Source organism: Anomalospiza imberbis, chromosome Z (assembly GCF_031753505.1).
Source record: "Anomalospiza imberbis isolate Cuckoo-Finch-1a 21T00152 chromosome Z, ASM3175350v1, whole genome shotgun sequence".
NCBI lineage: Eukaryota > Metazoa > Chordata > Aves > Passeriformes > Viduidae > Anomalospiza > Anomalospiza imberbis.
In genome coordinates, this window is record NC_089721.1 from 69,150,814 (window position 1) to 69,161,974 (window position 11,161).

Sequence of the window (11,161 nt, forward strand, 5' to 3'; positions counted from 1 at the left end):
CGTGCCCAAGGGCGCTTTTGGGATGCCCTCCTTCAGCTCCGGCCCCCGACCCGCCAGGGCAACAAAGGGCTCGGGGCACCCGGGGCGCTGACACTTCCCCGTCCCGATCGTCCGCAGGCACCGGGACACCCCGAGGAGGTGGCACGGGGGGCCGCCCCTCCCGCGTCCGTGGCGCTCGCCGGCCCCGGAGCCGGTGGCCTCGGGCCGTCCCCGGGACTCGGTCTCCTCGCAGCCCACGGATACAGGTGAGGGATGGGGCTGCTCCGCCCCACAGCCGTCCGCAGCCGGCCCCGGCCCCGGGGTCGTGCCGGGAGTGTCGGAGGGGGGTCAGGGGTGTCTCGGCAGGGCTTGGCCGAGGAGGTCGAGGCGGGGCAGCTGCTGGGGAGCGTTAGGCAGGAACTCACACCTGCACTGCCTGGGACTCAGTCAGGAACCGCTCCGCTGGGGACCCCGCTGAGGGTGACATGCGACATTCCGTGCGGCACCGGTGCTCCCAACGGCGCTGCCACCCGTCTGCCGGGCGGCTCCCGGCCCGGCCCCATCCTGCCCGGGGCCCCGGGCTGGGGCCAGGACCCGATCCCCACACCGGGGCTACCCCTGTCCCTTGTCTCCCCGCAGGATCAGGTCCGGACTCCCACACACGGCAGAGTTCCGCAGCCTTGCAAGAAGAGTGAGTGGCCCCATCCCCGTGTCCCCCCGCGGACAGCCCCTGTCCCTGCCCTGCCTCTCCCGAGCAGCAGGGCCCGGTCTCAACCTGGCTGGGGGCTGCGTATCCGGCTGTGACCTCCAGTCTGTGTCTGGGGGGTGACAATCTGAGCTGCTTGGGCGGGGATACGGATGCCATTCCCTATAAATCCCATCTCTGCTCTTCCCACAGCTTCCAGAAAACCATCGCGGAGTCTGAGAGGGCTCTCAAAGAGTACGTGAAGGGGCTCTGTCCCTGGGGCAGAACATGAATGCCAGGCTGTCCTCTTTCCCAGGTTGTCCCTGTCCCAGACCCAAAAGCCAGGCTGTGCCCGTGCCCCTCCTGGGGTCCAGCTCAGGCTATTGGTGTTCGTTCAGTGCCTGCCCAGGTCCCTTTGGGGAGCTGTGACAGCTCTGGGGGGGGGGGGGGGGGGGGGGGGTGGTGTCTTACCCCACCCTGAGAACATAGGGGACGGAGGTGACAATGGCAGAGGGGTGGGACACAGCGGTCCGGGACACCTGTAGTCATTCGATCCTTTCCTTTGCCGGCTCTTGCAGCAGGAAGCCCTTTCGCCAGAGGATCCGCTTCTTGCCGGTGAGTGCTGGAGGCTGTGCAGGATCCTGCCGAGTCTCCGGCCGAGCCGGGACGAGGAGGATGGAGCCAGGAGAGGGAGCAGGGCTGTGCAGCACCGCTCATCCCCTGGCTGTCCCACAGCAGTGGCAGCTGGAAGCCAGCCCGGTGCTGAAGGACATCTCCCAGCTCCAGGTGCGCAGGGACAGAGTGCGGCGGCGGCAGAGCGAGTCCGAAGTTGAGGTGAGGGGCGCGGCGAGACCTGGGGGTCAGGGAGGGGGCACAGGGGTCCTGACGCCGTGTACCCCCAGCTGCAGGAGGGCTTTGTCCCCAAGAAGCTGCAGAGGCTGGGCCAGCGGAGCCGGCTGCCCGCCGGCCACGGGGCTGCCAGTTGGGACCTCTTTGCCAAGAGCCCCTGCGGCACATCAGAGCCGATGAGAGAGGCCGGAGCGCTCCAGAGGAAATACGGATCCTTGGCTGGACCAAGTGGCCATGCCGGTCCAGGAGATGTGTGCATGTGGGAGATGGGCGGGCTGGTGGGTCATGGGGACACTGTGACTCCAAACCTCCAAGGAACTTGGGGGTGGCAGACCTTGGGTACGGGATTCGTCCCTACTTGGGGGTGGGAAGCAGCTGGCAGGACTTGTCCCCTTCACGATCTCCTCTGCCTCTCCCCCAAGTCCCCCCAGCTGCTGCCGTGGCAGAATGATTCCACCGTGCTCCAGGGGATGGAGAAGCCGGTGACCACGCCAGTGATAAAGAAGGAGGAGGCAAAGCTGGTACGTGGCCACCTTTGGCAGTGGACGGAGCCCCACAGTCTTGGGGTCTCCGAAGGGGGGTCTGGGGCCGAAGGTCCCTGGGGCGGGGGCTGGTTGGTGAGCAGCACCAGCCCTGGAGCTGGCGGCTTGCCAGACCCCCAGGCAGCAGCGCGGGCTCTTCCCACAGCGTCCGGGGAAGCGCGGCAGGTGCCGGCAGCTCTTCCGCTCGCCCTCGGCGCCCGGCAGTGTCTACGGGCCCGTCCCGAAGCGGAGACGGCCCTCGGACAGTGACAGCCCTGCCGAGGCCAAGCGGCAGAGGAGAGTGGCCGGCAGTCCTGAGCAGGAGGCATCCCTGGAGCCGGTGGGTGATGGGGAAGGTGTCGGGGGAGAGCCAGCCTGTCCCTGGCAGGACTGGGCCACTGCCCGGCTGTGCCAGAGCCCCTGCTGAAATCTGGGCGTGTCTCTGGTTGGTGCCTGCGCAGGGAGTGTGGCTGGACCCTTGCAGGTCTGCCCAGCTCGAGGATATCGAGAACCTGCTGGCCAACGATGACCAGGAGCTCATTGGGGACTTCTCCAAGGTAGGGCCACGAGGACGGGGCAGCTCTGGGGGCGCCGCCCGCCCCCGTTATTCTGAGCAGGGACTACCATCGGAGCCCCGCAGTGCTGCCAAAGATAGCCCAAAGCGAGCTGGTGGCCCTTGCTTGGGGACCTGCAGCGGGTGAAGAGCCCAATCACTGCTCCCCAGCTCCGTGCCCGTGCCCCAGGCACGTTATGTGCCCCTTCCCCGCCCGGGGCTGCAGAACTGGCCACGGGGGGCTCCTGGGCTGGGGGGACAGGTGCCACCCCCGGGAGGTGCCCCTGGGACGGGGATGAGCCCAGGGCGTGTCTCCTCCAGCCTCACCTCCTGCCGACGGTGGAGGGGAAGGACCCGGGCCTGAAGTACATCTCTCCTGACACGGTAAGGGGACAGCGATCCTTCCGCAGCCCCCCCGAGGGGCTGCCTGTCTGTTGCCCCCCGAGCCCCCGTGTGTCCCCCCTTGGTGACACGCTCTCCCCGCAGCTGGCGAAGGTGCTGACCGGGCACTACAGCAGCTTCATCGAGCGCAGCGTCGTCGTGGACTGCCGGTACACCTATGAGTACCAGGGCGGCCACATCAAGGTCAGAGCCCCGCCGTGGCCTCGGGGCAGGGAGGAAGGGGGTTGTTCGAGCCCCACTGCAGCCGCAGAGGTGCCGAGCCCACCACGGGCGGTTGAGCGTTTCCCCACGAGGGGCGGAGACAGCAGGGATTCAGGATACCCCGGGATGTGTTGAGTACTCTCCGCGAGATAAAGCGGCCCCTCCAAAGATAGTCTCAGAGAGGAGTGAAGCAGCCCCTCCAGAGCCCCTCTGAGCCCCCGGAGGGGTTGAGCAGCCCCCCATGAAGGGCCCAGAGCCGCCCGGAGGGGTGGAGCAGCCCCTAAAAAACGCCATGCCACCCGTTCACCCGCTAAAGGATTAATTCCCAGTTGGAAAGTGTCGCCATAGAGCAGGACGGGAACAAGACTCCAAGTTAGAAGGCAAAGAGAATGAATTCTGATTTATTTCAAATGCACCGCTCTATATATAGAGAACATCGTGCGGACTAATTTCATTGGTCTTAGAGTAAAAACATCTCACGCCATTGGTGTGCAGTGAATGATGCACGGTGGCAGAACATATCTATAAAAATGTGAACAAGATAGATTAGAGAATTATTTACATTCTTTCCCAAATGTCTCCCAGGCTCTCGCCTGGTTAGAAAACCTTCTCTTTTTCTCTCTGACTGAACTGAGAATATCTACAGGAAAGAGGAGCATGATGGTGGCGGGGGGGAGGCTGGGGGCAGCGTCCTTGGGTCCGTGCAGAAAATGAAACTGGAGGCAGAGGGGAAGAAGGCGCCTGTGTCCTCCCCAGGGCGCTGTCAACCTGCCGCTGCAGCGAGACGTGGAGGAATACCTGCTGGAGCGGCCCATCGTGCCTCAGGACGCCGGCAAGAGGGTGATCATCACCTTCCACTGCGAGTTCTCTGTAGAGCGGGGGCCCAAAATGTGAGTGAGGGGACGGGGGGCACACAGGGGTGTGCCAGCTCCCCGGGCAAGCCAGGATCCCCGCACGGGGCTGATGCTGTGGGCTTTGCCCGGCCACAGATGCAAGTTCCTGCGGGAGAGGGATCGCTCCTGCCACAGGTACCCGCAGCTGTACTACCCCGAGCTCTACGTCTTGAAGGGAGGGTACCGCGAGTTCTTCTTCCAGTTCCCGGTGAGTCCCCTGCCGATGTCCCTGCGATGTCAGGAGAGCAGGAACTGGGGTGGGGGGACGGGGCACAGGACAGTGGGGAGGGGCGGCGCTGGCTTTGAGCCCCTTCCGTGCAACGGGAGGGGATCTCCGAGCCGGGGGCGCTGGCTTTGACCCGGGACGGGTGCGGGCCGGGGGCTGCGCTGCGGGGGCTGACGGAGCCGTGGGTTGCAGGACCACTGCGAGCCCCGGGACTATCGGCCCATGGAGGACCCGGCGTTCAGGGAGGAGCTGCGCAGGTTCCGCGGGCGGAGCCGGCGCGGCCGGCGGGCGCTCTTCATCTGCGGGCGGGACCTGTGAGCGCTCGGGGGGAAACGCCACGCTAGAGCTGGCACTGGAGGAAGGGTTGCCTTGGCCGGGCATGCGCCTCGGCTTGGGCTGGTTTGTTCGGATGCGTTTAGCTTGGTATTTAGGGTTAGCATTGCGTTTGCGTTTGTTTGTTGCTATAAATAATTTTTGTCTATTGTTATGAACTTTTGCTTATTGGTACGATTATTTTTTGCTGTTTATTGTTATGAATATTTTTGTGTTTGTCTGCTGTTAGGTCCGTTTGTACCAGTCTCTGTTAATAAACTCCTATTGCAGGAGAATAAACGCGGCTCCTGAGCTCTCTCTGCCCGCACCAGGGCGCTGCAGGGATGGGAGTCCCCGATCCGGGGCTGGGGACACGGGTAGGCGGGGCTGGAGGGCTCTGGGGTTTAGGGACGGGGACGGCTGCTGGCAGGGGACACGCCCTGGGGCGTGGTGGTGGCTTCCCCAGGGACAAGGGGGCTGGGCCAGGGCCAAGTGTTGGCCCCTTGGCTGCTGTTCCTGCATGCTGGGGTGGCAGCAGTGTGGCCCCGAACCCCCATAGGACCCTTTTTCCTGGGCATGCTGGGCTTGGCAGGAACCCTGGGACACTTGGGGTGGCTGTGGGACACCCCCAGGCAGGATACTCTCTTTTCTTAGGGGGTCTCTTGAACTTTGCAGCACCCCTAGAGCTGGGACACCCATTCCTGAGAGGAACCTGGGCTCAGTAGGACTCCCAGAACTGTGGCAGCCCCAAAGTGGGGGTCAGGGCTTATCAGGGCACTCAGCAGCATTAACCCCTCACATTCTGAGACAACTTCCGATGACCTGTTAAAATACAGTGGGCGCAAAAAAAGAGAATATCAGAGCAAATTAACTTTCTATAAAGTGTTGCCACAACAGTTTGGCTGTCACACAATAAGTTCCCTCACTTGTAATTATGAAGGACTATTTATTTAATTGTTGATATCTTTTACATTTCCCTTGAAATGCTAAAAGGTCGACCTTCTGGTCTACAGGTTCAGTAGACCCCCTGGTATCCATGGCACATGCTTTGCTTTGGGTCTGTGTCATAGTAACAAAACACCAAACCTGACTCATTCTCTGGGAGTTTTCACAGCCTATGCTAAAGCTTCAGTGGGCTTTGGTGCACCCCAGCTATCATGAAATAATGATAATAATATTATATTACTGAGTAATTTTTCATTACAGAGAAGTATTTAATGCCATGGGTATTGGGTAATATAATCTACACTGATTATATTACCCATTAATATATTATTATATATATGTATATTATTATAATATTATAGATTACATATACACCGTTGTGACGTGGCTGTGAAATACATGACTGAATAGTATGTAAAACCAATGAGTATGACAATGCTTCATCATAACCACATTTTAAACACGCTGCTGACTGAGTAATTTTGACACAGAAACAGCATGACAGTAAATGCCTATTCCCTGAAACTCACTGAGTGTTTATTTGAGCAGTGTCACAAAGAAACCAGGAAGCAATTTTCATCGTGGGCTGCCAGCAAGAGGCATTTCTCTGCAGGGTGCTATGCTCACACCAGTGCTGAAGAGCAAACTTTCTGTATGGTGCCCTTGTCCCAGCACAGCTAGGAAGGCACGGTTATAAGAGCCACCTGCAAAGGTTTTAGGCTGCCCACAGCTCCCCTCGTGGACCTGCAGGGACCCAGTGTTAGTCTCAGCTCTGTAATATCCTCCATAAATAATTGCATTTGCTTCAACTTTGTGTGTGTTCATGCATACTTATTATTCAGAGACACTCCTGCTCTGCTGTTTACCCTAGGCATGATCAGGAAACCAAACCAGACCTGCTCATTTCTCAGCAGATCCTTGCAAAATTGAGTTTTCTGGGACTGATGGATCTTGCTAGCAGCTCAGAGCTCATTAAGGAATCAAATTTAATGTCCTGGCAGTGTACAACTGCTTCCCACAGCATGCATGGATACACAACAGTCCCTGGATTTGGAAGCCCCACAGCAATGGTGCTCCCACTGTTCCAACTGGATACTGAATGCAACTCTCTAAAAGGAAATGGTGACATTTTTTTTTTTCCTCCTCTGATTTCCTCTCCCAGAGCACACTGCTCTTCTTCACATCTGTTCTAGGCCTCTAACAAACCAGCAAAGGGCTGGTTTGGCTTTAACAAACCAGTTAGTTTCCTGAGAGCTTGTGACATTAAAAATAACTCCAGGTCAGTGCCCAGCAAAGGCATTTCCTGGACCAGCTCCTGCTGGGGACAGGTCTGTTCTAAGTGAGCTAGCCTGTGTGAGTCAGTGCTCCCTGCCTGCAGGCAGCCCAGGAGTGTTGACAAAAATAGGAGAAGCTTGTCTTTCAACAATTCTGGCCCAGGAGATGATCTACCCAGGCTCCTGTGTCACCAAATTGAGGCTCCTGCTCTCCAGGAGCTGGCAGAGAATCAGCCTTTGGCACAAAGGTCATCTTCTGCCTTTGTGTTTAATTTACAGAAAGCCTAGGACAGGTCAGAACACCCACCCCAATATTTGTGTTACCTTATCATGCCTTACTGTGGAGTTTTCTTCTTGCTGCCAATCTTTAGCTCTGCAAGATCTGGGAAGCTGAGGGGTCAGATGCATCATCCACTGCTGCTCTTCTAAGAGGGCATGCAAGAATACACAACACTGCCTTTGCAGAGGCACAGAAATGCAACTTTCAAACTTTTAATAATTCTCTTCTTGTCCCCCAGGCTCACACACCCTGAATTTTGCTTTTTACCTTACCTCAGTCACTGTAGTCCTAATTTTTTCTTTTCTTTGAACACACAGGAGCTCTTCCTGCTACATGTAAAACTCAGTCTGGCCTTCTGCTGACAGTTTCTGTCTTCCTTATCTGCCTTAAGCCCCTTCTCCTCCCCACACTCTCACCTAACCCTTGCTGGTTGTGCCTCTCTCTTCTTCTGCCCCATCATTCTCCAAGATCAAGTCCATGGCCCCATCCTTGCACAATGTGTATGATCCACACCTCTCCTCCACCCAGACCTTCCCTCCATGTCACTTCTCCTCCATCTCACACCTGAGGTGTCACACAGCCAGGGCTGCACACCCCAATTCTGCTCCTGAAACCTGGGACAAATTTCCTCACCTTTCCACCTCTCTCTTTTTCTCTCTGTCATTTGTCAAGGCGGATATAAAATCTGTCTGTCTCACAGATTAAACATCCCCTGAGAGCACGGAAAAAAGAACGGCAGCTGTCTTCAACCCTGGCTTGCCCTGATGGTGAAGTATATTGAAATCTCTGCCCTGCCTTTTACAAGATCAGTTGATGGCCATGCTGTTCTGCTGCTCTTTTAAGCTTTAATCTCCTTGCTTTCTGCTGGTAACAGTTCAAGTGGGTGCGTTGCTATTTCCTTGCACATCTGTGCTGCAATTCCTCTCTCTGTGGAGGAAACCAGGGGCGCCACTCCCTAAAAAATGTCTTGGTGGCATTTTCAACTGCTCTTGGCTCTGACCCCCTCAGCAAGCAAAGTGGAGGGCAGGAATGCACTTTTAAGTACTTTTAACCATCTCACCTTAAAATTACTTAAACAAAGACTTTTATGTAGGGTGGGTTTGAACTTCACTTTTCAAGTAGCATTAAAGTGGAAGTGGTAGAGGCAGAGTCCCTTGTTAGCACTGCATTCTCCACAAGACAACAAAAAACATAAATAGAAGCAGCACTTTGTTTACATTTCATTCAGAGGCAAAACCTAGACTCAGGTCTTGTGGTGATGTGGCAGAAACCCTGGGATGGTGCAGGCCATGTCAAAGCCAGCAAAAGTGCTGGTAAATTCAAGCCCTCCATCTCTCTGCCTTGTTTTTGCTCCTCAGACCTTTGACAAAGCTGTCCAAATGTGCCCAACAGCTTCTGTCGGCCTGAGCAAAACTGCAGCTACTTCAGAAGAGGTCATGCCCACAGGAGGATCGGGTAAAAAATATATTATTAAATATATATAGTTATTATAAATAATATATAACATAATATATATTATATATATAATACGTATGAAATACATATATATATAATATATATAAAATATATGTTAAATATATTATATATATTTACATATATTAAAAAGATACTATTAAATACATGTAATTATTATATATAATATATATGTTATGTTATATATATTATATACGAAACATAAACATAAACATAAACATTTATATATATATATACACACTATCATTATATAATATAGTATATATTAAATATATACTATTAAATGCCGGCGTAAAGCCATTTGGCCAGAAAAGGCACATCAGCTTTTCCAGCCAGGCACGGGCAAATCGCCTTCTCCTCCGGCCGGGCAGCCTGACGGGGACACAGTGCCACCAGCTGGGCACTGGCAGCCCCTGGCCAAGCGCTTTTCCAACTGGGCTGGGTGGCAGGCGCTCCCCGCAGCCTCCTCTCCTCCCTGGGGAAGCTCCTAGCACGGACAACAGCGCACGCAGAGCCTGTGCCTGTCCTAGGTGAGGAGGGCAAACCAGCCGGCAGCACGAAGCCCGGATTAGGAGCTCCTGAGCCCATCAAGAGGACAGGAGCTAATCCTTGCTACGAAGGAGCTTTAGGGACCTCGTGTCCTGCAAGGTGCACCCTGCCATCCACCAGCACGTATTACCTGGGCTGGGCTGGGATAGAGGTAATATTCTTCAGAGTAGCTAGGCTACTGGACAGGGCTGTTTTGGCTCTGTGCTGAAAACAGTCTTGATAAACCAGGGATCTTTTTTTTTTTTTTATGCTGAAGACAACTTGCACAGCATCAAGTCCTTTCCTGCTTCTCACACTGCTCTGCCAGAGAGGGGATCCACAAGGATTTGGGAGGAGACACAGCTGGGAGAGCTGATCCCAACTGACCAGAGGGATATTCCAGACCATATGGTGTTGGGGGGAGAAGGAGGAAGGGGCCGTGTTTGGAGTGAAGGCCTTTGTCTTCCCAAGCCACCTTGATGGAGCCTTGCTTTCCTGGGCATGGCTGAACACCTGCCTGCCCACAGTGAATGAATTCCTTGTTTTGCATTCCTCCTGTGCATGGTTATTTATCTTGTCCCATGAGTTTTATCAGTTTTACCCTTCTAATTCTCTCCCTGGTCCTGTAGCAGGGACAGTGAACAAGCTTGTTGGGGCTCGTTGCTGGCCAGGGTTAAATCAGTGACATCAGTGGTGGCCCTGGCCCTAGCAGCCATCTGCTGTGGAGGCAAAAGCTTCTGCCCACAATTTGCTTTGGGACCTCTGAAAAAGAAGGTCCATGTGACAAGCTGGAGAAATAGTATTCTTAAATCTTTAATGGCCAGAGGAGTGCAGCTGACTGTATAACCCAGCAAAGGTGCAGACAGCCTTGAAAACCTCATTAATTATGCTCCTTCTCCTCCAAACCACAACTGGCCTCTCCACTGGAGTATGCCAGCACATCTCTCCCTGAAGGGGAGAGCTCTTCTTTTCTCTTCTCCTCTTACCTTCTGCAACATGAAAAACCAGGCAGGTGCAGACCCTTTTCCCCAGGTGTGTTTGTTATTATGCCAGCTGAAAAAAACTCCCTTTCTCTTCTTTTCCCCTCTTTTTCTTACCTCTGCTCCTCTGCAGTTTATCTCCCCACTGTCTGCCTTCTTGCTGGCTGGCTGCAGGGCTTTTCAAACCTGGTTTTAAAATATAAAGTGACTTCTGACTGTGTGGCTCTGAGCAAAGCCTTCACAGGCAGTGGCTAAGAAAATGTACTTATTCCCTGCCGTCTGAGGTGGGTCAAAGCTTATTCCAAATAGGTGCTTTGGCATGAGAGGAGTAATGTCAGAAACTGACAAAGTGATGTGATTTGAAGGACTCGGACTTCAGCTTCACGGGTGGGTGACTCCTAACCAGAGTCCGTGTAGTGAGCCTTTTCTTTCTTTGCAGCAGCTCTCATGCTCTGCCTCCACTTAATTTGGTATATTCTATTTATAGAAGAAATATTTATACAAATACTTCCTCTCTCCTAAGAGCTTCTCTCTCCCTCTCCCTCTCTCTCTCTCTCTTTTTCTCTCTCAGGGGTTGTTGAGGGAATTTTGCAGCCTGATGAAATTTGATGCCAGGCCAATTTTCAAGGATGGAGAATGTCTATTTTCTTTCAGTCCCGGCTACCATGAGCTCTGTATCAACTTGTGGCACTGAAGGGCTGTTTTCTGCCAGCTTAGACATACCCAAAACATGCAGCACCTATTTCCCCTGCAGCCACATGCAGTTTTTGTTACCACCCTACTGATCTGAACAAGACTGTGACCCAGGCACAGCTCTGAGGGTCTCTGCGATACCTCTGGTGCCATGGCAGAAGTTTGTCTCAAAAGGGGACCACACTCTGACTTAAAAAGGAGCTGACCTAAAAAACGGGTGTGAAATGGTGTGTGGTGTTCAAGGGAAACTCATGCATGGTAGCAACATCAAGAGTGTGAAACCTAGGGATATGGAAACAGGGAGTGTTTCCTGTTTCCACATCCCTAGGTTTCACACTAGAGAAAGGAATGTGGAATTTAACAGTGA

The 11,161-nt window shown here is 54.4% G+C and overlaps 1 protein-coding gene across 1 annotated transcript; it reads left to right on the forward strand.

Moving 5' to 3' along the window:
• The first annotated feature begins 683 nt into the window (after positions 1–683).
• On the forward strand, positions 684–4,917 carry LOC137464421 (M-phase inducer phosphatase 2-like). Its single transcript, XM_068175752.1, has 11 exons — positions 684–919; positions 1,243–1,279; positions 1,400–1,498; positions 1,573–2,034; positions 2,201–2,374; positions 2,496–2,591; positions 2,909–2,971; positions 3,074–3,172; positions 3,947–4,080; positions 4,180–4,291; positions 4,502–4,917. The coding sequence occupies exons 4-11, from the start codon at positions 1,690–1,692 to the stop codon at positions 4,625–4,627; spliced, it is 1,149 nt and encodes a 382-aa protein (XP_068031853.1). The 5' UTR covers positions 684–919; positions 1,243–1,279; positions 1,400–1,498; positions 1,573–1,689; the 3' UTR covers positions 4,628–4,917.
• The last annotated feature ends 6,244 nt before the right edge of the window (positions 4,918–11,161 follow it).

What these genes read in the sequence shown, in the direction of transcription:
- LOC137464421 (XM_068175752.1), top strand. Translation starts at nt 1,690, where the DNA reads ATGAGAGAGGCCGGAGCGCTCCAGAGGAAATACGGATCCTTGGCTGGA. An exon ending in AGTACATCTCTCCTGACACG is followed by an intron (nt 2,972 to 3,073) that starts GTAAGGGGACAG and finishes CTCTCCCCGCAG; the next exon opens with CTGGCGAAGGTGCTGACCGG. An exon ending in GTAGAGCGGGGGCCCAAAAT is followed by an intron (nt 4,081 to 4,179) that starts GTGAGTGAGGGG and finishes GCCCGGCCACAG; the next exon opens with ATGCAAGTTCCTGCGGGAGA.